This window comes from Dermacentor albipictus, chromosome 1 (genome assembly GCF_038994185.2).
Source record: "Dermacentor albipictus isolate Rhodes 1998 colony chromosome 1, USDA_Dalb.pri_finalv2, whole genome shotgun sequence".
Taxonomy (NCBI): Eukaryota; Metazoa; Arthropoda; class Arachnida; order Ixodida; family Ixodidae; genus Dermacentor; species Dermacentor albipictus.
In genome coordinates, this window is record NC_091821.1 from 405,775,382 (window position 1) to 405,800,187 (window position 24,806).

At 45.7% G+C, this 24,806-nt stretch overlaps 3 protein-coding genes across 4 annotated transcripts in view; 1 reads left to right on the forward strand and 2 right to left on the reverse strand.

The window, feature by feature from the left end:
* The window catches only part of LOC135903541 (uncharacterized), a 267,224-nt gene that overhangs the window by 118,438 nt on the left and 123,980 nt on the right, over positions 1 to 24,806 (reverse strand). The gene's annotated exons all lie outside the window — the stretch shown is intronic.
* On the forward strand, positions 848 to 24,706 carry LOC139054688 (endochitinase-like). Of its 2 annotated transcripts, XM_070532135.1 has the most exons (9): positions 848 to 1,150; positions 1,230 to 1,414; positions 3,061 to 3,282; positions 5,753 to 6,015; positions 8,264 to 8,367; positions 9,944 to 10,067; positions 12,738 to 12,929; positions 23,252 to 23,374; positions 24,425 to 24,706. In XM_070532135.1, the coding sequence occupies exons 2-9, from the start codon at positions 1,333 to 1,335 to the stop codon at positions 24,599 to 24,601; spliced, it is 1,287 nt and encodes a 428-aa protein (XP_070388236.1). In that variant the 5' UTR covers positions 848 to 1,150; positions 1,230 to 1,332; the 3' UTR covers positions 24,602 to 24,706. The 2 variants fall into 2 exon arrangements, with proteins under 2 accessions (XP_070388236.1, XP_070388235.1); XM_070532134.1 differs by having other exon boundaries at positions 848 to 1,414.
* Positions 16,655 to 21,431, reverse strand: LOC139054689 (uncharacterized). The gene is made up of 2 exons (XM_070532136.1): positions 19,981 to 21,431; positions 16,655 to 17,566 (listed from the first exon to the last, which is right to left on the reverse strand). Exons 1-2 carry the CDS (start codon positions 21,187 to 21,189, stop codon positions 17,498 to 17,500), a joined length of 1,278 nt encoding a protein of 425 aa, XP_070388237.1. The 5' UTR covers positions 21,190 to 21,431; the 3' UTR covers positions 16,655 to 17,497.

The window sequence follows — 24,806 nt, forward strand, 5'->3', positions numbered from 1 at the left end:
GAAACAGGCGAGTGGGATGCTCGACCACTTCGCAGGAAGGTAATAGGAGAATGAGTAAAAACGTTGACGAGGATGTGGGCGCAGATAGTCTGAACACACGATAATGAACACATGGCTTGAAGCAAACAAGTCTCGTTTCGGTCGCACCGAGTTGGGAACGACGCCGTCGAACGTAGTTGCAAAGTCTACATTGCAAGTTGCATTGCAAGTTGCAAGTTGTAGATGTTAGTTTCACGGGACTAATCAAAAGAAGGTCAAAAGGAGGTAAAACGAAAAGTTAAGTCCATGTAATTCATGTTCATGTTCATGCATGTAATTTCTCAATTACACTTTTCAGATTCTCATTCAGTGTTGAAATGAATTAAATTTCTCCGTGAGGTAGTACACTCTGTTACTTCCTGTATAGTTCAACGAGCAAAGACAGTGGCGATAACGTGTAGGCCCGTTAAAAAAGTTCCGCTTACGCTATGGGCCACTTAGCGAGCGCCACTTACAAGACTTATCGGTGAACGATGGTCCGCAAGAGCGCGCGGGAAGCGCATTACGCTCTCGCAGCATCGAGGCAAGACGAAATCCGGCCGGGAGAGGAGGAACCAACTTGCGAGGGTTGCACGCGTGCGCGCAGGCGCGGTCAACAACAAAATTGCGCGCCGCCACACGGCACGCTCGACCTTCGAGCAAAAAAGCGGGCATTAATAATAAAACCCCAAAGCTAAAGCCACAGAAAGACGAGAGGACCGCGTCATACCGACGCAAAGCACGCGAAGGGCGCTCGCGAGTGCGTGGAAAGACAGAAGGGAGGAGGGAAGAAAACGACTCTTCGGCGCCCGGAAAAAAAAAACACGCCGGGAGGAGGGCCGCGCGAGCGCAGAAGTCCAAGCCGGTTGCCCGCCGCCGTCCATGTCTGTTGCCATACACAGCGGCAGCTTCAGGGGTCAAGCGGTTTCCTGCAGTGGGAGTTAAGATAACGCTGTTACCGCCGAGACGTTTAGAATGGGACACGAAGAGACAGAGCGTCGCCCGTGCCAATCAGCATAAATTTCGTTGCGTTCGCAAACGTCCCGCCAAAGACTCGCCGCTGTGCATTCGCCCCGGATGCAGTGTCGCGCCCTGATTGCCCATTAAGCGATCAATTTTTCTTTCTCTTAAGGTAAGAAAGAAAAAAGCGCTTCCTTGTGCGACAAGATGCAATCGGATCCAAGTGTTGCGTCCACGTGGTGAAATCGCAGAGTAAGGGGGTCGCCGCTCTTGACAAGACGATACCCGCAAACCCGTGCCCCACAGCCCAACACGAGAAGCGCGGATTCGGTGTCACTCCGGGCCTGCAGGAGCATGGGGAACGACATGTGGCTCACTGTGCCGTTGCTGATATGCTTGCCAGCTGTTCTGCAGTTAGTGACTGCAGTGAGCAAAGGTACGACTATTTTCTTCTTTTTTTCTGATTTCACTGCTGAGTGCCTCGAATTTCATGAAACGTATTTGTTGATATACGAGGTGATAATTTTTAAAGATCGCCTGTGGCAGATAGCATAATTATTGCTCTTGATCTGGATTATTCGAAGAGGCAGACATAAGTAGCACGAGTAGTTGAAGAACATATTCAACTAATTAAAAAAAGTTACTAGTAGCTTTTAATTAATTACTTTACGGCACGTACTGTAATTTACGAATTGTAGCTGGTGCGTTTGCAAGACTTGTCCACTTTATATAAACCTCCAGGATGACACCGTCTACGATATATTTCCTAAAGTTTGGAACCAAATTCTTGTGGTCTTTCCAGTTACTTTTCTGCTCCCATGCACAATAGAAGGTTTCGTTAAGAAATCAAGCGGAACAACAGTGCATTATTACGGCAAGTTTCATGTTCCCCATCTCCAGACTGCTGTCATTCTGAAAATTCATTCCACGTGGCTACGCATTGCAAGCTCGCCGGCAGCAATTCTTAAAGTTTAAAATGTGGCGTGAATTGATTACGTAAGAATGCAATTAGTGAACACATGTTATTTAGTTGAACGTATATTTCGCATTTATTGGAGAAGTAAGGTCCGCTTTTCCGCATAATCGAGCTCAAGAAATGGAATTACGTTATCTGTAACAGGCTATATTATTTAATTCCGTAAAACTTAAGAACGATCCCTCCGTAGAAAGGATAAGTATCAAAGAATTTTAGTTTCGCAACGTGCAGAAAAAAAACATCCCACCCTCACATGCAAAAACGAGCAGAGCGCTGCTCAGTGGCAGCGAACTAACTCTGTGCACATGTTTCCTCTTCTTCTATGTATAATGAAAAAATCCAGGAATAGTATCCACACAAAAAGTAGTTCTTATGGTAAAACGATTTTTGAGAACAGGAGGTGAATGAAAAATGAAATTCTGGGGTTTTACGTGCCAAAACCGCGATGTAATTATGAGGCACGCCCTAGCGGGAGAGTCCGCATTAGTTTTTACCACCTTATGTTCTTTAACGAGCACATAATGCACGGGACACGAGCGTTTTTGCATTCCGCCTCCATAGCAAGGAGGGCGCCAAAGTAGGGATCGAACGTCATAGCCACTAGGCTATCACGGCCTTTGATAGACCAAAGGAAAGCTGTTCTTACGAACGAAAAGCTTTGCGAATTCGGTCCCCAGGTTATTAGGCACGCCCATAATGTTTGTTACTCACTGTATACAGCGAATATACAATGACTATTACCCTAAACAGTGTTTTAAAAGTCAGAAATCCCTATGAAACTAATGACCTGGCAAGCTACCGAATGAACAGTTAGGTTCACTAGTTGCAGTAAATTTTCACCGATGGATATTTCGAGGCACGTGAACAGACAATAGGAAGATTTTCGGCACTTCAAGATTCGCCTTAGTACAACTTTCCTATAATTTCTTTTTCGATAACGTTCCAGACAACTTCTCCACATTGCATTGGCCATGTTCACCTACCTCAGGGGCATAATACTTTTTTGAACATTGAATTATTTAAAAACTATTTGATCGCTAGCTGTTGCCACATGAAAAAACATACAATCCAAAAAAAGCTGTTTTTTTACTTCTTATCTTGTGCAGGCAGCGATGCGATCCAAGGTATCACGATCCCGCGAAACAAGTTCGAGGTGCCCGTGGTTTGCTACTACTATGGCTGGGCAAGCCGGCGGCCCAGCCCCATGAACTATCAAGTGGAAGACGTCCCTCTTGACATGTGCACCTTCGTGGTGCTGGCGTTCGCCGGCATCGACGAACAGACATTCGAGTTGAAGAGCATGATTCCTGAGTACCAGGAAGACAGCCGTGAGTTCCGCTTCTATTTCGGCGCCATCAACGTCCTAGATTTCATTTAACAAGCTGTGCACATTCCGAAAATGTAACGCGAGCAAATGGTTTCACTAGAGAGCCATCCTAAAATAACTGCCGTTGTTTATTAATCAACGCGAAAGGCAAAGTGAGGTTGAGATAATTGCAGCTCTATTTAGTGCAGGCCCCAGTACCCCGTGAAATTTATCGGTTTTCAGATGTAGCAATAGAGACAGAGAAATAGCCGGAGGGCAAATGTTTTTTACTTGAACTGTGCACAATAATGGTAGCATGCTGTGTAAGGTGTACAAAACTCACTAACTGCTTACTAAGAATACTGATTGAGAGTCACCACTTGGTTAGTCGAATGCTCGCCGAGCACTGCTAACGTTAAGACTGGTCACCAACATTACCAAGCTGTTATCCAAGCTGGTCGCTCAGTACAGCGGGTATGAGAACTGAAAATTCGAACTGTGCGCATATCCCATAAGTACATTCTTTCAAAAAGCGAAGCTAGCTGCTCGAGCGACCTTGTGCCATCATTCAATGGTTCTCAGCTTGAGTAATGACCTGCGAAAATTTCACCTAGCAATTAATAAGGTTTACTTTTAGTAAGGGTGACAACCCCTGCGTGCCTCCTAACGGGCGTGCGCATTTGTTTTCGTTTTCTGGTTTTTTTAAGCACTTTTATTTTTCATCTATCCACCTTAATGAAATGAGAACCTGGTGTCCAGCTCAACTAAGGCCCTAATTTTTAAAGATCAAGTTTATTTTCATTTTCTTATCTGTCCGTTCTTCATTGGTTTTCACGAAAGCACGCCTCCGCGTAATCTCCGGAATTAGCCACTTGGCGACAAGGATGATAAGAAAGGAATATAAATTTGAACGTAAAGAATAGTTACAAAATGTGGCTCCAGAGCTCTTCAATCGCACCACTCGCGAAGTTTCCCGTACGCACCACGTTTCAAAATCTAGACCGGATGATTAGCGAAGCTAGTGGTGGTCTACCTATTGTCGCACCATCTATGGACAACAAAACTAAGTTTTATAAAGCATCATACGTTCGTGTGCCACAACAACTAGAAGATCATAAGGGCAGGCGAATATTCGAAGTTTTGAATAGGAATGGGATATTACACAACCATTCATATTCGTAATGCAAGAGCTGTTCCTATACTAAAAATAATTATTTGTTATTGTCGAATATTTGAGGCTACCCAAACATCTCGCAAGAGCCATACATTAAAGCCTTGCTAATGTTCTCCGTCGGCTTGACAAAGTAACGCAAATGATCAGAATTGAAACATTGACAAAAGTTTTTGAAGCAATGCACAAGCAAAATGCTAATGCAAGTCTTATTTTCGATTTAATGGCGGAAGCCTACATGGCAATCTGCCAGTGTTGCTTGTATTCTTTCATTTAGTGTCTTTGTTAGTCAAGTCATGCACATGGTATTTTCTTCGTTTGTGCTACAAGCAGTGGTGCCTTTTTTTTTTTTGCAACGACCTGTCTTTTACGTGTGTTTACAGTACAGAAGTCCTTTAGGCTCATTTTCCCCCTACAACTTCTGATTAGTTTTCGGCGACCATTTATTTAGCGTTTTGAAAAAGCTTCATTTCATACAGCAGCCATTAATTCTTGGAAGGTTTGTTTGCATTTGCGCTCTCAAGATGATGAGAGGACATTCGTGAATTTTTTTTAATGACAGTTGCTGATCTTGTATGTAAAACTTATTCTTTGTTCCTGACTGTTAGCTGCCTCTTTTTGGACTAGTAAATACAGGGTGTCATAAATACGTATGTGGGTCTGTGTTTGACTATTCGCTATTCGATTCGTTATTCGATACTTACTGTTCGTATTCGATTCGTATTCGAGTAATTTAATATTGTCCCACCTGTACAAGAGAAACATTACTATAAACGTGTTCTAATCCAAACCAAGAATAACTCTTTCTAATCAACACTTTTCTTCAAGTAGATTTGGCCCATCGAAAACTTGTTAGCAGAATATAGACGACAATGCAGTGAAGCTTAGCTTCATTTTCCAGTTCACAGGTAGCGCATCGGTCAATGAACCGCCACCTATGATACCCTGAGCACGCCCGAAGTTCCAAGTGATGTTCCAGAGTGGGTATGACTTAAAAATTGTGACCACCGTCAATTAAGCTGTTTGTTTTACCTTAGCAATATTTCTTCTGCATGGTAAATTTCCGCTGCTGAGCTTGTGCTAGAACTTTTATATTTCTGTTTTTTTACTTGCAATGAAAAAAAATAGCGCACGCATTCCTATTCCCTTAGTAAAACTTTATTTGGTTTGGATTTTGTTATGGTCTTTAAAACCATTGATTGTGCTCACGCTATGTTGTGCTCACCCATTTCGTGCAACATGTCTTGCAGCTGCGTTTCACAGCCCGTTTCTTCCTTATCAAGGCTGCCTTCGTCGTGATTTCGCATTGTGCTCACTCCAGAACGATACCTGAACTTCACCAACCTCAAGACCCAGCACTTGTACCTGAAGACTATGCTGGCTGTCGGCGGGTGGCACCTAGGCGGCGAGGTTTTCTCCAACATGGTCAGCACGCCGGAGAATCGGGCAGCGTTCGTCTGGAGTGCGCTACGCTGGATGCTGGACTACAAGTTCGACGGCCTCGAAATCATCTGGAAGTACCCAGGTTACGAGAAACGAGGCGGAAGGCCACAGGACAAGGAAAACTTCGCGCTTCTTCTAAAGGTAATTCTTTCCATATATCAACAATGAAAGCGCTTCTGGCAGTCTCAAATTAGAGACTGGTACGTTTCTACCGAATCAGACTTCTTGTAAATAAATGTTTGCGCCACTCTGATAAATATTTTTTAGAAGTGTTATCACGCGCTGATACTTCACTCACAGTATGCTGCCATAAAGTACTGCTGTTTCAAGCTGCCCAGTGATATTCCCGCGGAGTCCTGTGCGTAGTTTGACTATGTTAGAATTTCCTTAGCACGGTTCTTCTTAAACGACAGTCCACTAATTCAAGTGGTCCGTTCATGAACTTCAGAGATTGCGTGGCCGCTCCTGAGACGCGCCATTCACCAGCATTGTCTGTCAAACGATACGCCGAGAATACTATACGTTGATGCATTTATGACTTGCTGTCGCTAGGCTAGCTTCTCTAGACATCCTTAGACACTGTCTTCGTCTCTTTCTCTCTTTGGATTCTACACATCGATTAGGGTCAGATCAACCCTCCGCGGTAGCTTAGTGGCTATAGCGTCACGTTGCTGAGCTCGAGGTCGTGGGTTCAATTCCGACCACGGCGGCCTCGTTTCGATGGGGGTGAAATACAGAAACGCTCGTGTGCTTCGAATAAGGCGCACGTAAAGAACCCCAAGCGGGTGAAATTAATCCGAAGTTGCTCCCTATGGTGTGTTTCATATTTATATAGTGGTCTTGGCAAGCAAAACCCCAGTAATAATTTATTTTGCTTATATTAAAAATTTGATATCTCTGTTATAACCAGGAGTAAACACCTTTGTTTCGCGGTGCCTAAAAATATTTTGAATTGCAAAGCTATATAACGATATTTGCTTTCACAATAAAAGGGAACGTTCACGACATCATAGTAACAGATGTGCTGGTTTTAATGTTTGGTTATATTTTGTCGAGTCTGAAGGAAATGTACATCGAAGTAAAGTTTACGGGGGTGAACCTTAAGCAAGTGCAGGTCACGTCGGGCGCTGAATTTAGGAATGTATCTCCGCTGGAAGCATCTGTGTCATAACTAAAAAACAATTATCTTTTTTCTAAAATACTCATACCTAACAGCGTTCGTGAATTCCCCGTGGTCTGTTTAAGCAATCAGCAATGGCTTAATGTCTCGGGACTACCGAGGTGCTGGAGTATATAGCCCGGAAACTCAATAAATTCGCAGTCCTCATCACGTGAACATCGCATAGCATGCTTCCTTCTGACCTTTTCTTAACACGCTCATGGCGCGCCTCTTTCTTTTTTCATTCTTGTATTATCATATACACTCGCTCGTTCGCTCGCTAGTAGATATACTATTATGAACAGTTTTTTCCCAACAAACGCGCCATCTGCACTGTAATTTGAATAACAACTTCGCAAAACAAAAAAATGTGAAGGAACCTTCGACAAACATCAATGCAAGTGAATAACCATAAGCTTTTGGAGAGCTCTTCATTTTATGAAAGGAGCGATGCGTTAGAAGACGTATATTTGTAGCAGGGAAGATATTTAGCCAGTGTTTGTAGTTTCATTGTGTCATTCCCCTGAGAACAGGGTCTTTAACCAGCACAGCCGTATCGGCAGTCGCAGTTGGGTATACATATAAGCCGATTCGTCATATATGTATGTCGCCAGCGACTGCTGTCCTCCTCTCCCGAAGCCTCCACCAAAGGGAGAGGGCGGCGAGAGGAGAGGAGGGGCGCCCCTTCTAAGCACTTCACCACACAGTAGACACAATGTTTATTTAAAGCTGTGCGTTTTCATCTAGTTTGTCTAATCTAGGTTGAATTCGTTCATTTTCGACGGCAGTATGAATTTTAAAAAATAAATAAATAGAGCCAGACGACCTTTTAGCAGCTTTTAGGAGCATTGCTTAAAATGCAAGGCTTTCCTGACCCTAGTAACACTAATTGTTCGCATAACTTGCACCTCGCTCCTGTGCAAATTTTAGTCATCTTACTCTAGCCGTGGAACTTGTGTTGTTGTTTTGGTAGTCGATAGCATTCTGCGTAAATTACATGCGATCATTCATCGTATGGTAAAACCGAACTTGCCTTTAGGGAAAATAAATAAATAAATAAGATTCCAGGATACACACTAAGATAACGACCTCAATGAACCTTAAAACCAGCAAACGAATTTTGTTGTGCTATTCTGACAACCGCGTCGGAGCTCTGACATCAATTCCGTTTTCTTACATGCGCGGGTACTACCTATATCATTGCCATACATCCACGTTTCTATTACGCAGGAGCTGAAAGAAGCCTTTGCAGCCCATCCTCTCTACTTGACGGCCGCTGTTCCTTTGGAGGAGAACTACCTAGACGATGGCTACGACATCCCTAACATGCAGCGGTGAGCATGTTACCTTCGTTACCATGTTAGAACACAACGAATAATCAATAACGGCGCACGAGTAATATTATTTCACGCGGCATGAAAGCAAGTGTGGCAATCGTGCTGCGAAAAAGGTACAATTAATTGAAATACTTTTTGCCGCGGCCAGCCGCTATGTGACATTTCGTTTTTTTCTTGAGTGTCATCAATTGAAATCTTAGTCAGTCTGCAAATTGCTTAAAGCTGATATTGACGCCTGTATTCCAAGTGCTCGATCTTTCTTCCAATAATTATAGCATCACTAGGGGAGACAACTAACTCCCCTGCCGCAGTCCTGTGTTCTAGTAAAAATTTTAATTCTGTACGACATGTGCATTATTATGCTTAGAAGAGAAATCCTTCCTTTTATTGTCGCACAGGCTGATCTGCACGAGATAATTTGCAAAAAATATGCTGCCAGCAAGTGCCGTCTAATCACATTCCCCATGCTTAGCCACATATCGCTCAGTGCTGTCACGTACACCGCACGCTAGCATACAATCTGGAAAAATGATTTCTTCATTTTTCTCGTTAGTTGATGCGTCCATACTTTTATCGTATGTCTGTTACTACGGTGAAAAATTCTAGTGAACAAAAAAAGATTATCATTCCACCGAGCAAGAAAAAGAAAGTAAGAAGATGCGAACATTAGTTTAAAGGGACACTAAAGCGAAACAATAAATCAGTTTAGACTAATGAAGCATTGTTTGAGAACCCTGCAGGCAGTCATTTAAAAAAAAATAGCTTGCTTATTAGATGAGAAAATGAAGGTCCAAGTATCAGTATTTGAATTTCGCGCCAAAACCCCAGTGCTGGTACGTCAGCGTGACGTCAGGGATTCCAAAGTATGTTTTTGAATTTGGGCCGCGTTGGCTGAATAATGGTTCCCGAAACTTTCCATGTATAATATTTGGTTCCTTTAGAACACAAGGTAGTCAATCTGTACCACTATATATAATTAGTAGGCCCTAGAAGACGCCATCAAAATCCAAGACGTCACAGCCCCCAGGTGCGGGAAGTTGAGCAGGCGTCGCCACCCGTATTTCGTTCTTGCGCTTTTTCTGGCTTACCAAACGTCTTATTGCTGTAAGAGTGGTGTTTTTGGTGTCGTAGAACGGTAATTTACTGATGCAGAAGAAATCATTCTTCACTTTAGTGTCCCTTCAAGTCATATAAGCATGAAGACGTCTATTTCAACTCCTTAGGGACGCATCTGCCACGTGTGCGACCCTGCATGGTCTGGCGATTCGATGCATCTCTTAATACGGGGTCTTGACAGAAATGTCTTTTTTTATGTTGTTCTCTATATACCCTTAGCTTTGTGAATCTAAAGATAAAAGTTACAGTTGCGTGTTGTGCCGGTCAACGCGTAGGCAGGAAAGGGTTCTCGCCGAGAGGCGCATACGAGATGCTATGGCACCGGGAAGGGGAAATCGAAGCCAACGATGGACGACGAGAAAGAAAGAAGAGAAAAAGCGAGGCCGAAGTCATGAGCGAAAGAAAATCAAGAAATTAGTATAAAAGAAGGTGACGCATTTATTATCGCGTTACGCAGATACGTCGACTGGTTCAACGTCCTTGCCTACGACCTCCGCGGGACCTGGAACCGGTTCACGGACATGCACAGCATACTTTACAAGAGGGCCGGAGACTCTCCCTACTTTCAAGACCTCACCATCGTGAGTACGCAGAGGAAGCACCGAGAGTGAACACAAAATTAGAAAGAAAGAAGATATAACGCGTAATTATGCGTAACCGGGGGCGAATCGATAATTTGTGATTTTCTCGTAACACTCGCATGTAAAAAAAAAATGAACGAGTAGAGCATGTTCTTTGCACCAAACTTGTGTCGCACCGATCGCACATTTACTGTGAAGTCATTATTTAGCTTTAGCATTACGGCGTATCATATCGTTGCTGGTTCCTACACGTTGCGTAGAGGATATTACATATTGGTTTGTTTTCTTCGTCGGCACTGTGTGCCCACCTGTGAGTAAAACATCAATTTATATCACGCCTTGTTCATAAAATGCTTCCTTTTCAAACACTTAATTTGTATTTTTTATCGTCATAGGGCCTCATAAGATCCATATATGTCTCCTGGCCAGAGTGACGGAGCGAAATGCTTTTCCTTCTGGTTTTGGTTTCGTTCCACTGAAAAAAGCTCCGTTCCCGCTCTGCTCCGGAACGAAAAAGAAAATGATCCGTAGCGGCTTATAATGGTTTTGGTTCGCATACAGACATTTTCGAAGCAACGTAACGATAAAAACATAGTATTTATTTTTCTCAATAAGTGAAATAAGATTTCTGAGATCGTGCTCAGTGCCTTGTGTCAAGTTCCGATAAAACGAACTTAAACGAACATAAACAAATCATAAAACTTCGGTAACAAAGCGTTCTGCCCGTAGAAAACGAAACTATAAGCTCTTCAGCGCGCAAGCCGCGAGTTCTGCTACGATGCCAACCTGTTTGTTTTTGTCCCGCTCCGACACACTGCTTATGGCACGGCACTCTATTATTGCAATGTATTATTCTGTTATGTTTCTACTATGAATTGGCGCGCAAAAGCGGCGGTAACGAAACGATACACAGATCCACAGGTGTACACAGGAGTCGCGTTCTTCGGGCTCGCAGTGTCGCCTTATTTGCGCTGTTTCTTATCAACAAGAAAGCACAACCAACTTTCACGAGTCACCTCACTGCTGCAGTGAAATGAATTAACAGGAAGCAAACTCTTTCATCTTCTACACCCAATGCCTCAGCTACCCACCAGCTTAATTGTTCTTTTTGTGTGTGTGTGTTTATGTGCTTGTGTATGTACTGACATGACGCTAAAAAAAAAGAAATTGTGTTTTTGGGTTGCACCGGCTACTACCCGCCGCGTGAAAAAGAACAGGATGCACCGCAAATCACTGAGTGCACCCGAAAGCAAGGAGCACATACATAAGCTCTGCCGCAACATATAGCAGATAAACACGCACAAATATATATCAAGATCTAGTTCATACATACATGAAAGCACTTGTAACTTACTGAGAACACGCGCTGAGGTTCATAGTATTGCATGCAAGAGGGCCAACGCAGTTACGTGCGCACGTACATACATACATACATACATACATACATACATACATACATACATACTTACGTGCATGCATGCATGCATACATACATACATACATACATACATACATAGATACATACATACATACATACATACATACATACATACATACATACATACATACATACATACATACATACATACATACATACATACATACATACATACATACGTGCATACATACGTGCATACATACGTGCATACATACATACATACATACATACATACATACATACATACGTGCATACATACATACATACATACATACATACATACATACATACATACATACATACATACATACATACATACATACATACATACATACATACATACATACATACATACATACATACATACATACATACATACATACATACATACATACATACATATATACATACATACATATATACATACATACATACGTGCATACATACATACATACATACATACATACATACATACATACATACATACATACATGTATACATATACATACATACATACATACATACATACATACATATACATACATGTATACATACATACATACATACATACATACATACATACATACATACATACATACATACATACATACATACATACATACATACATACATACATACATACATACACGTACTATGTAAGTACGAAAAAACCTAGCAAGCTGTCTTCACGACATATAGTACGTCATCTGTAGCATTCTAACTTTTTCGTTTGAGGACACGACGATTTGACGTAGTTGAGAAGCCTTACGTTTTGGTCGACATGGTTGGATATGATTCTCTAGAGACTTATGCGCGCACAAAGACAAGACGTCGAACAGAAGGGGCACACAACATACGCAAACTTCAACTGGCTTTTATTGTGATAACGACAGATATATACGCTTCCACAGTCAGGAAAAAAACAGGAAGGCAAGAAAAAAAAAGGGCATGCTACAACTGAATAGCCACATGTGCCAGAGAAACCGAAACTTGTCACTGTCATGCCGTTTCACCATCCAGAAACCTCACTTCCTTATCACTTAGTACTACAAAACACAATAAAAGACAGTGGAAGTTTGCGCATGTTGTGCGTCCCTTCTTCGTTCGACGTCCTGTCTTTGTGCGCATAAGTCTCTAAAGGATTAAACGTACACCTGAGATATTGGTATTTTCCTTGAAAATGCGTAGCTATTCTTCGCTGACTGAAGCTGCGTGACGCGCTTCTCTTGCAGGCCGAAGGTATGAAGCGGCTGGTCCGCAAGGGCGCACCGAAGCAGAAGCTAATGCTAGGCATCGCCTACTACGGCCGCTCATACGTGCTTCGCGACCCCAAGAAGAACGGACCCAAGGCACGCATCATAGCCACTGCACGAGCACAAGCAGGGCCTTATGTTGGATCTGACGAACTCAAGGGTTACTACGAGGTGAGCTCACTTCTTGATTTCATCCTGCTGTCATGCGCTATTTATGAAGCGTTACGTTTATGATAACTACTCTCGCTTCATTCCAACCTTTCGTCACAAGACGGCAACTTCGTATTTGCTATGTGAGAGAAGTGCGCAGCATTGATCGGCAAACTAACTTATAAGTCGACTCACACAGGCTCACTGAGACTCAGACCGACCCGGCAGTCAGAGTCCCAGTGAGCTCGAGGGTGGGGTGAGTAGCGTGAGTCTGAGTGAGCCTGGCTGAGTAAATGTTTGGCGAGTCTGTGTCAGAGTGAAACCCTAAGAAAAAAAATATTACGGTAGAACTTATCTCATGCTGACTATCGGTGGTAATGCGAATAGCAATCGAGCAATACAGCGACAAATCCCATTCCTGACGTCACGTTTATTTAGCACCTGCGCTTGTAATTGTGAAACTTTCGTTGCTTCGGCTATATTGCACATACTCGGACATCGTCCCACTTTGCTATGGCGCTCGCTTGCCAAGGTGGTCTATGAGCGGGGAGGCATGACGACGACTGTATGACGCCGACGCGGTGACGATGGAACGAAGCAGAATAAATGATATCGATTGACGACAAAGGCGTATAATGACCATGGCATGAAAACAATTAGGTGTCGTTATTTAAATTATTTAGATGGTATAACGACGGCAACGTAATCACGACACATGAGGACAATGAAGTGACGAGAGCTAGATGACGACTGTGGTGTGACGACGATGATATATACGAATATAACTGGTTGAAAAAGCGGGAATGACTGCGATGGCATGACAACGGTGGCATAATCGCGACTGAATGACGACAGCATGATTACGATAGAATGAAGGACAAGGAATGATGTCGATGGTGGTGTGACGACGACGCTCGTCGACGATGGGATGACGATACTGAAGTGACGGCATTAGTGAAACGACAACGTGACGATGATGGCATGATGACAACGGTATGATGATGACGGCATGACGAGAGTCGCATGTCGCAGTTACAATGATGACGATGAAACAGCCGCGACGGCTGCCCGACGACCATATGACAGCGAATGTGTGAAGACGACTGTTTGACGATGATGAAGTGACGACGATGGCACGACTACGGCATGAGGGCAATGATATGACGAGTACGTGTATCATTGCAATGGCGTGACGATGACTGCATCGCGAAACCTTTCTGACGATGATGTTGTGACGACGACGGCGTGAGGAGAGTCAGATGAAGAAAGTAGAGTGACAATGAACGCGCAACTACGGTGGCATTATAAAGACGGTCTGACAATATAGGTAGGATAGTGATTGTCTGACTATAACGGCATAAGGGCGGCATAGTCACGACTGAATGACGACAGTATGATTACAACACAATGAAGATGAAATATTGACGTCGATAGAACAGGGAAGGTGGTATGACGACGACTGTATGACAGCAACGGGATGAAGTTACTGAAGTAATGACAGTGACAAAACGACAGCGTGACGATGAGGGCATGAGTAGAGTCGGATGACAAGGCTGAATGACGACGACGCCCCGACCACGACATCATTAGGACCCCGAACAGTTACCAAGTGGTCCGTGCTATTAGACAACTTGGATCCCTGGGTCGGAGTAGGAGTGACGATGGCAGCATCATGAGAGTCCGATCGCGAAACTGGAATGACGACGATACGACGACCACGACTGCATCACTATGGTGGTGTGACAACAAATGTGTGACGACCGTATGACAACGATGGCGTGACGATGACGACGATATAAACAGTGTCGAACGACAAAGCTGGATTTACAGCGATGCAATGATAACGAAGACATCACGATCATGAGCCCATATCTAGTCGCATAAGCTACGAGGGCGAATCAGAAAGTATTTGCCCCTACTTTCAATAGTCAAAATAAGGTACATATAGGTAATTACAAACATAACGTACAATCCTACGTAATTTACACAATTTTTCCACCTAGTCCCCACACCGGTTGAGGCATTTGTCCCATCGCAGCAGTAAATTTGAGATGCCCTTGTGTGGTCAGTGACGCACGCGGCCTTGCCGGACTCTGATTTTAATGCAAGTCCTCATGGCTTTTTGCGAACTCACAACACCACCACCTCACACTTCTCAAAGTGAGATCACTTTCCCCATACGTGGGCTGCATTTCCCTGCGGATTTCGATGGGTGTTCGTCCCTTGCTCTGTAGAAAACGAATCACACTTCGTTGCTTGTACGCCGGGAACGTTTGAAGTGCAACCACCATCTTCTACAACTGACAGCAGCGCCGTGCAGCGAAGCTACGGGCAGCTAAGGCTGGGCCTGTCCAGGAAAGTCCACCACTTTGAATGCATGCGTTGCCTTCACACTTACAGCCCTAATTTCGCTAAAAAATAGGGGCACAGACGGATTCCCCCTCGTATTAGACGACTTGTGTCACTGGGTGAGTATAGAAGGCGTCACAACGATGGCATGACGAACTTAAGAAATCGTGATGCTGGAATGACGACAATGGAACGACCACAACACATCAGGACCAAGCACATAGGGGGTGGCACAAGAGGACACAGACAGACAGACACAGATAGATAGATAGATAGATAGATAGATAGATAGATAGATAGATAGATAGATAGATAGATAGATAGATAGATAGATAGATAGATAGATAGATAGATAGATAGATAGATAGATAGATAGATAGATAGATAGATAGATAGATAGATAGATAGATAGATAGATAGATAGATAGATAGATAGATAGATAGATAGATAGATAGATAGATAGATAGATAGATAGATAGATAGATAGATAGATAGATAGATAGATAGATAGATAGATAGATAGATAGATAGATAGATAGATAGATAGATAGGCTGAAGTAGGCAAATAATGTTATTCGCATTAATAGTTTTGTGAGTGAGCCTGAGTCAGTCAGTCAGTCAAGAACTTTATTGAGGTCCTGAGGGGTCTAAGCCGTTGGAGATCGCACGCGGCGAGCTCCTTGGGCCGAAACCGTAGGCGACGCCCAAGTCGGGACGGGAACGTGGTGACGCTCCGCCAGTTCTTGGGCCCTCTGGACGGCCTTGAATTGCAGTTTGAGGTCCGGGCTTTTGAGGGCTTCTTCCCATTCGCGCTCACTGGAGAGAGGGCCCTCTGGTAACGCGGTACATTGCCAAAGCATGTGCGAGAGTGAGCAGTAGGGTTCTGGGCAGTCTGGGCAATTTGCCGGGATTTCTGAATTGTAGTGGCTTAATAGGCCTCGTGACGGATACGAGGCCATTTGCAGCATTCGAAACGCGGCCGCCTGCGCGCGCTCGAGTTTGGCGTGCGGGAGCGGGTATTTCATTCTGCCTTTTCGATAGTGTGAGGTGATTTCTTGATATGTGAGTAGCGGGTCATTGAACTGAATGTCCAGCCCCTCGGAGGCCGTGGGACCGTCGCGGCGGGCAAGTTCTCGCGCACGGTCATGGGCCGTTTCATTGAGGTTGGGTTTTTGCGGGTGGATGTCCTTCCCCATGTGAGCGGGGAACCAGGAGAGGCACCGTTTGCACTCGTTTGAGCTCGCTAGTAATATATGCGCTACCTCTTTCGGTACATTGCCGCTTTCGTAAGCCCGAATTGCAGCACGCGAATCCGTGAGGACATGGGTAAATGTGGGGTCTGCCATGGCGATGGCTACGGCTATCTGTTCGGCTTTAGCGCTAGTGATCGATTTAACCGATGCCGATGACCGTAACGTTCCGTTGCCGTCCACAACTGCTATCGCGAAAGTTGATGTATTGCCGTACTGGGCCGCGTCAACAAATGCGGTGGCTTCACGATCCGCGTCTGTGCGGTCGAGAATCGCGCGGGCGCGGGCCCGACGCCTACCCACGTTGTATAGTGGGTGGACGTTTCTGGGAAACGGTGAGACTCTGTAGTTGTCTCTAATTTCACTCGGTAGGGTAACAGCGTGTTCGAGATAGGGAGATGGGGAGACATTAGCTTCGCCTAAAATTAGTCTACCGGCTTTGGACGAGGATAGGCGGAGTATTTGCGCCATAGTCTGAGCCTCGATCACTTCGTCGATGTTGTTGTGCATGCCTAGCTGATCAACCATTGCTGTACTTGCTCTTTGTGGAATGCCCAAGACCTGTTTGATGCTCTTGCGCATGAGCGTGTTCAGTTTCGTCTTTTCTGTTTTCGTCCAGTTGTGGGCAGAGGCGACGTAATTAATATGGCTCATAAGGAACGCGTGGTATACGCGCAGTAGGTTATCTTCGCAGAGACCCTTCCTGCGCCCTGAGACTCTGTGGATGAGTCTGATCATATTTTCGGTTTTGGCGGTTAAGTGTTTGATCGAGTGTGCGTGGCATCCGGTGGCTTCGATTAGAAGCCCAAGAATGCGAATGTGGTCGACTCGCGGAATCTGTTGGCCGTCACTTGTATGTAGTGCGATCGGAAGTTCGTCTAGAGGAGTTAGGTATCGGACTCCTTGGCAAGACTTGCGATATAGTAAGAGTTCCGATTTCTTGGAAGATAGCGTCATTCCTGTCTCTAGTAGGTACTCCTCCGTGGCATCTAGGGCAGACTGTAATGCCTGCTCCATGTCTGCCAGGGAGCCTCCCGGGCTCCAGATGGTGATGTCATCTGCATATAGAGCGAAATTTACGTTCGGGATGTCTCGTAGTTTGTCTGCGAGTCCCTTCATCACTATGTTAAAGAGTAATGGAGAGATGACTGAGCCTTGCGGTGTTCCGACGGAACCCAGCGTGTAGCAGTCCGACTTAAGTTGTGAGACTCGCAGTCGGGCTTCTCTGTCTTTTAGGAAGGAGCGCACGTACTCCTGAAATCTCTGGCCGAGGCCGAGGCCTGCCACAGACTCCAATATGAAGCGGTGCGAGACAGTGTCGAATGCTCTCGTGATATCGAGGGCGAGGATGCCTCGAACGTCTCTTGTTTTAACGTCAAAGACCTGTCTTTTTAGGAGCAACATGACATCTTGCGTGGAAAGGTGGGGTCGAAACCCTACCATGTTGTGTGGGAGGAGTTCGTGTTCCTCAATGTAGCGTGACACTCGGTTTTGAATGACGTGCTCGGCTACTTTACCCACGCATGAGGTAAGAGAGATAGGGCGTAAATTGTCGAGGTTAAGTGGTTTGCCGGGTTTTGGGATAAGGACCACCGTGGCCGTGCGCCATTGCGTTGGTACCTCTCCTGTTTCCCACACGTGGTTGATGTCTTTAAGGAGTAGTGTAATGGCCTGGTCGTCTAAGTTACGTAAGATTCGGTTGGTTACCCCGTCGGGTCCTGAGGCCGATCTGCTGTTGAGGTTGTGTAGCGCCTCTCGAACTTCTGCTTCCGTGAAGGCAGCGTCTAGTTCGGGAGTGGTGTCGCACTTTATGCTCGGGTAATCGTTGGGGTGAGCGTCGCCTAATGGAAGGTAACGTTTGGCGATTTCTGCCAGGAAGGACTCTTCTGTTCCCCCTTTCGCTTTATGTAAGTGTAAAAGTCGGTCTAACGCGTGGCTGTGATTGTCCTTTGTTTGGCTGTCGTCTAACATGCGTTTCAGGAGGTTCCACTTACCTCCGGTCCGCATGCGGCCGTCGACCGCCGAACATAGTTCCTGCCATTGGAGTCTTGTGAGCTCCGTACAGTATTGTTCGATATCTCGGTTGAGTATCGCGATGCGTTTGCGCAGGCGTCTGTTGAGACGTTGTTTTCGCCATCGCGCAAGTATCGAGGCCTTGGCCTCGAGTAAGTGTGCGAGGTGAGGGTCAACCCTTGGGACCTCCAATTCCGTTTGTATGGTTTTCGTGGCTCTAGCTACGTCGCCCTTTATCGCAGAGAGGAGCTCTGCGAAGGAATCGTACGTGTTCGTGTCTTCCTTCCGTAACTGGCGGAAGCTATCCCAGTCTGTAAGGGTGAAAGACCGGGGTGGGGCCGCCGTGTTTGGTATTTCTGTGCGTATGACGAAGTGATCGCTGCCCAGGTTCTCTTGCGTATTCGTCCATGTGTAGTTTGCTACATTTCGGAGTAGCGTGAGGTCCGGCGTAGTATCGCGTTGTGTCGACGTACCCAATCTGGTGGGGAACTTGTGGTCCGTCACCAGGGTGAGGGACAGGTCGTCGATCGCGCGCGAGAGGTTGTTGCCGCTAGGCTTGATTGTGGGGTAACCCCACGACGGGTGGGGGGCGTTGAAGTCCCCTGCGATAATGAGCGGTGAGTTTCGTGCCAATGATGTGGCTTTAGAAAGGATCGCGTGGAAAGATTGTTTGTAGTGCGCGGGGGAGCTGTAGACGTTTAGTACAAAAATGCTTTGTTTTAGAAGTCGGTTAGGCACGAGCTCGATTAGGATCGCCTCGATGCGACTGTTTTTCGGAAGGACGTTATGCACGATATGCGCGAATTTTCTATTAACGAGCGTGGCGATGCCTCTCCTGGCGTCCCCTCCTTTTTGGGAGACGGGGCTGTACCCTGAGAGCGTGAGGGTTTCACATAGGGTTTCTTGTAATAGTATTACGTGCGGCTTTTTGCGTTGAATTTTGAGGTACTGTTGCAGCGAGGATTTGCGTTTCGCGTAGCTAGCGCAATTCCACTGCCAAATTTCTAAGGTGTCCCGTGTCGTGTTAGCCATGATGGTTTTGCGGGGGATTTATTGGTGACGAGGGGTGCGTCGTCGTGTCCATCTGTTGTGGCTGACTAGCTTTGTTTTTAATTTTTATGGCGACTTTATTTTCGACCACCTCTACACGATTCGTTAGGATACGAATACTTTCTAGGTTCTCTCGCGTGAGGCGCAGAATTTCGCCTAGGGTGTCTTGCGGTGCATTACTCTCTTCTTCCGTCTCTGGGAGCGGAGGGGGCTTGCGTTTGGCTGTGCTAACTTTTACGTTTGTCTCCTGAGGTGGTGCTTGTTTGGGAGCTTTAAGGTTTTGAATCTCCTGTTTTGCGTCATTAAGCTGCGCTGTAAGCACTTGTATGGTGGCCCGGAGACCCGCTAGTTCCTGTCGTAGGGCTGTGACTATCTCGCTCTCATGCTCGGGCAATGAAGACCGCGTTACCTGTCTGGTAGATGAAACGTCCCGTTGCTCCTGCTGGTGATGTCTCCCTCGTACTCGGTCGGCCCACGTCAGTTCCGTGGGGCCGGATGTAGGGCGCCCCCTGGAGCAGGACCGGCTGCTGCGTCGTCCCCTGGAGCGGGAGCGGCTGCTGCGTAGGGCGCTGCGGCGCTCGGGTGTCGGCGTGACCGAGCGACTCCTTGTGGTCGCTACGGGAATGCCCGAGGCGGCACTCGAGTCACTGTGACTGGCACCGCTTGGTCCTTGGGAGCGGCTACGGCCGCGTCGGTTGCGTCTGCGGCGGCGTCTCTGTCGAACGATGTAAGGGACCTGAAACTTGCGCTTGCAGTCCTTGTCGGCGGTGGGGTGCGGTCCGCCGCACAGGGTGCAGTGAGGGGAACACTGGTGATCTTCCGCTGGAGTTTTGATGCCACACTTCCGGCACCACGTCGTACTGGGGTTAGGGCAGACATCCGCGCGGTGACCGATGTTGCCACAGTTGTAGCAAACTTCTGTGTGTCTGCGAAAGAGTGTGCATCGAACAATGCTTGCTCCGCAGTAGATGTAATTTGGTACTTGCATTCCTTGGAAAAGGATTGTCACGGCTGTGGTGTTCTTGATTCTCTTCACCTCCAAGGCGTTGGGGTTGCGTTTCGTGACGATCAGTTCTCGGAGTTGGGAGTCGTTGAGCTCGAGGTCAATGCCTCGGACTACGCCTTTGCAGGTATCATCGGGTGGCGCCGGGTATACTGCGACCCGATACGTAGTGTCTTTCATGCGAATTTGTTGCACCGTGGCGTATGCTCTTGCATTACGTTCGCTGGGGGTGCAGATGATGAAGATATTATGAGTTACGTTGGGGCAGATGGAGTCTTCCGTGAGGTCTTGAGGAGCCAGGGCTGCCGCCATTGCCAGGGCTTGCTCAACCTGCACTGGTGTAGATTTGGCCACGTTAAGACCGTCTCGGGGTCTCACGATTATACGGAACGTGTCCCTCGGTAGCTGAGGGAGTCTCGAGGTAGCGACGAGGCGCTGGTATGCGCTGTTCGGTCCGGCGGTGCGATCACCGTCCCTTCGTCTGCCACGAGTACTTGAACTTGCTCCTTGTGGTTGACTGGCCTTTACCTTGCGTGATTTGCGGTTATACGCCGCAATCCAGCCCGGGTCATTCGCATCTTCCGGCGATATCGTCTCACCGGGGACGATTTCCATGGCGGCAATGACTGACTTGCGGTGTTAGGCCTAGGCCTACCCGCCTTTGAACGACGAGGTTGAGAATTCGAATGCAGAAAATGTTGAGAAAAAATCCACCCACCGAAATAAATCCGGTATCCACGGAATCCGTGTAACTTGCTGCTTTCGTTGGTACACAATTCACTTCGATTTAGCGTGAATAACCTCGTGAAATCATTGATGATATCGGGAGCCGATGTTTGCACGTCCGCACCAGTCGGCGCCCCACTACCCACCTTCAGTGAGCCTGAGTGTGTGCCGTTTTTTTGATCTACCTATATCTAATCATTAATGGTGTATTTTCTCGAGAAGGTTATGCACGATAGACGCATTGCACGTGCGACTATTTAACACAAAGTACAGGAGTGAATTATTTAATATTATGTTGGCAGCAGAGCGTAAGCCCGCAAACAGCAGCCACTTACGCACGAACCTGCGCCGACTCACTGTTTTTATTCATAAATGATCATCATCATTTATACGGTGATGATAAGTGACGTCGCCACTTTCAAGCTCAAGCTTCCAACTATAGGTCTTGCAATGACGGCTATAGAGCAACAGCTGTATGTCGCAACTTCAAGCGCAAAGCCTTCAACAAAACTCAAAGCGTGGTGAGCACGCATTTCAACTACCGCATTACATGTATTGCGAAAAAGAAAGAAAACCCGGTCCTCATTTGCACAACCTACAAATTTGCTTTTATCCTGGTGGTGGTGGTGGTGGTGGTGAATTGTAGCAACAGGCGGGTTTAGCCTGGCGAACAAGGCCGGCAATTGCTCCACCCGAGCGTCTCGCACAATACCGCTGATGGGTTTCACCATATGTCCATCAAACCTAAAGTGACACAACTAGCGTTCGATTATGCTGTTCTGTCTTTATTATCATTTAGCCTCAAGCCATCAGCAACGACCTATTGTTAATTCAGTCAATACAATATAGTTTCCACGCAATATACTCGCGAAGGAGAAGTAAGCTTCTACCACATCGTAATTCAGAGTAGTTTGATTTTCGAATTCTTCAACATAGCCTCTAAGGGCATAACCAAAACTATTCATTTTCACTGCTGCGCCGACTATAGGTATATGCTGGTTTCAAAAGTGTCTGCTACAGGCACGATAATTGAAAGGAAGCCGGCTATGAGTAATTATACCTAAGAGGTAAAAACAAAATCAGGAAAGAAGAATTTAGGATAACTGAAAGGTAAGCTCATTACTTTTCGAATCTCGATCAGGAGTCCTTAGAACGTGCAGTTTTAAGCGAGGTACACCAAGGAAGAAGAAGCATGTGCTTGCTGCGACAAAGCTAGGGACAGAATGTGAAAATATCTACCCGACTGTCGGTTGAAGCACTGCTGGCATCATTGAATCTCTTTGGTTCAGAGATAGCAGGAGGAAAGTAAACAAGTCAGCAACAAAGATAAGCAAAAGGCGATTTGAAGCTTGGTGGCAGAAAAGTAGGAGGACCCCCCCCCCCCCCCCCTTACAACGGCGACGTACAAAAACAAAGTTCCCAATAATGGTACAGAAAGTTGGGAATCAGTAAAAGAATAAGGTAGCTAAGACGTTCGGTAAATTCGAATAAAAAAGAGCTTCGGCCCAACCCACCGCCCCGTTTCAAGGGGACTCTCGTGGCATCCGACCATCCATTCACCCAAAGCGTGCTGGTATGGGTGAATGGATGGTCTATTATGAGCTGGTCTATTATGAGCGTTTTGTCTTCTAAATTCTGCAGCTGCGCATGATCAATTGTTAATGGGGAGCATTTACTGGCTCATACCAGCACTTTTCGGTAGGGATATTCCTGTCTCTTGCTGTTTTAGGTCTTTTCAACGAAAAAAAAAAAGGGAGAGAAAGTACTTGGCCGATGGCGGGTCTAACGAGGATCGCCGTGCGCAATATCTCGATGCTTCAAGTATTACGCCCCAGACGCATTTAGAATATTTATCTTCATACTCGAACTAGTGAACCTCATTATGCTACCAAAGCCCACACGGACCAACAACAAGATATTAAGTTTTACGTTCTTTCCTCCTTTTCTTCAGATTTGTCAAGATGTCAAATCGAATGGTTGGACACGGATGTTCGACAATGAGGCCAAGTGTCCTTACGCCTACAAGGGAGACCAGTGGGTTGGCTACGAAGACGAAGAAAGTGTTGCGAACAAGGTAATTGAGCACGATCGCTGCTGAGGCCATATTCTACAAACTGGCGTTCTCTTTTATGCATTAGTTTTAAGAGATATCGCTTTCCAGAACGAAAGGAGAAAAATGTGCACGCTACGCATTGTGAATGTTACACGGCAGAATGTGTCTACTAGATTGGCAAGAAACAAAAATGATACAAAGCAGCACTTCTAATGCCACTTACACGCCCAAGCACATAAGCATGAACGGCGGAGACAATATTAGGTGGCCACTTTTTTTTGTCTTAATTCCCCTGTGTTTCGCGTTCATGCAACAGTGAAACGGCAGTTATGATTCGAAAATGGTATCTTAAATTGCACGCCAAGCAATAAATACCTACTATTTCCCTTTTAGTACATCTATTGAGTAATTAGTGAATGTGCAAGATATATTTCTGGGGACGTAATAGGTTGACGCCTCCAAACACATCAGTAATTCAAGATTTCAATTTACAGTCATTGCCATAAACCCCCCTCCCCCAAGAAAAATATCAATTCCCATGCTGGCCATTGAATTATTATAATATTTATTTTATGTTGAAATTGTATGCGTCCATACAGGCATTAACCTTGATCGTAACCTCATGTATCAGTCATGCATGTTACACCTATATAAACGAACACAAGGCATACGGTATTATAGTCCTAATGGGCCAATAAAGCTGAACTCGTTTACGGTTTCGTCATCGTTGCATAACTTACGGTACAATATATGCACAACGCCTATAACACACGGCTCACCTTACTGGAATCTTCACAAGCAGGCCATCAACTGGCTATCCTGCAGCCCATTCAACAGATATAACGGCAGCTGCTCCATCATCGCAATATTACTAAAATATATTCTCACGTTTCTTTGCACTTTAAGTAATAGGTTCTCGGTACTCTCTCGTCTAGAACAAATAAAAAAAGCAGTCCCATTATATATTCTTCTAACTTGATACCTGGCCAATAGTAACAGCTCACGGCCTACGTCAGTTAACAATGAACGCCCATGTTTACGCTGCGCATTTTGTACTGGCCTTCGTTGCAGATGGACTTCATCTTGCGCGAAAAATACCGCGGAGTCATGGTGTTCAACAACGACTTGGACGATTTCCGTGGAGTGTGCGGCCCGAAGAACCCACTCATGACCGTAATTTTCAACAAGGTGGGCGAGAAGGCGCGCCGAGAGCTCAGGGCCAACCAGATACAATCCACATCGAACTGAATAGCTCCACCTAAGTAGTGCTATTTATGTTTCATCCATTCACTATACTCTCTTCACTGCTGTCAGCCCACCAGTAAGAAACTAGAAATAAAGAAAATAAATGCACATGTTCTCGTTTTGCTATTTCAGTGAAAACATACGGTAGTGTATTATGCATGGTGGCCAGAATGACGGGCGAACTGCTCGCAGTGATTCCCTGAAATGA

Excerpts from the sequence above, each read along its gene's own strand:
- LOC139054689 (XM_070532136.1), bottom strand. The coding sequence starts at position 21,189 with ATGGAAATCGTCCCCGGTGAGACGATATCGCCGGAAGATGCGAATGAC. Across the intron at positions 17,567-19,980 it reads ACGTTTCATCTACCAGACAG|ATGACATCACCATCTGGAGC; the intron begins GTAACGCGGTCT and ends CTCTATATGCAG.
- LOC139054688 (XM_070532134.1), top strand. The coding sequence starts at position 1,333 with ATGGGGAACGACATGTGGCTCACTGTGCCGTTGCTGATATGCTTGCCA. Across the intron at positions 8,368-9,943 it reads GACATCCCTAACATGCAGCG|ATACGTCGACTGGTTCAACG; the intron begins GTGAGCATGTTA and ends CGCGTTACGCAG. Across the intron at positions 10,068-12,737 it reads ACTTTCAAGACCTCACCATC|GCCGAAGGTATGAAGCGGCT; the intron begins GTGAGTACGCAG and ends CTTCTCTTGCAG.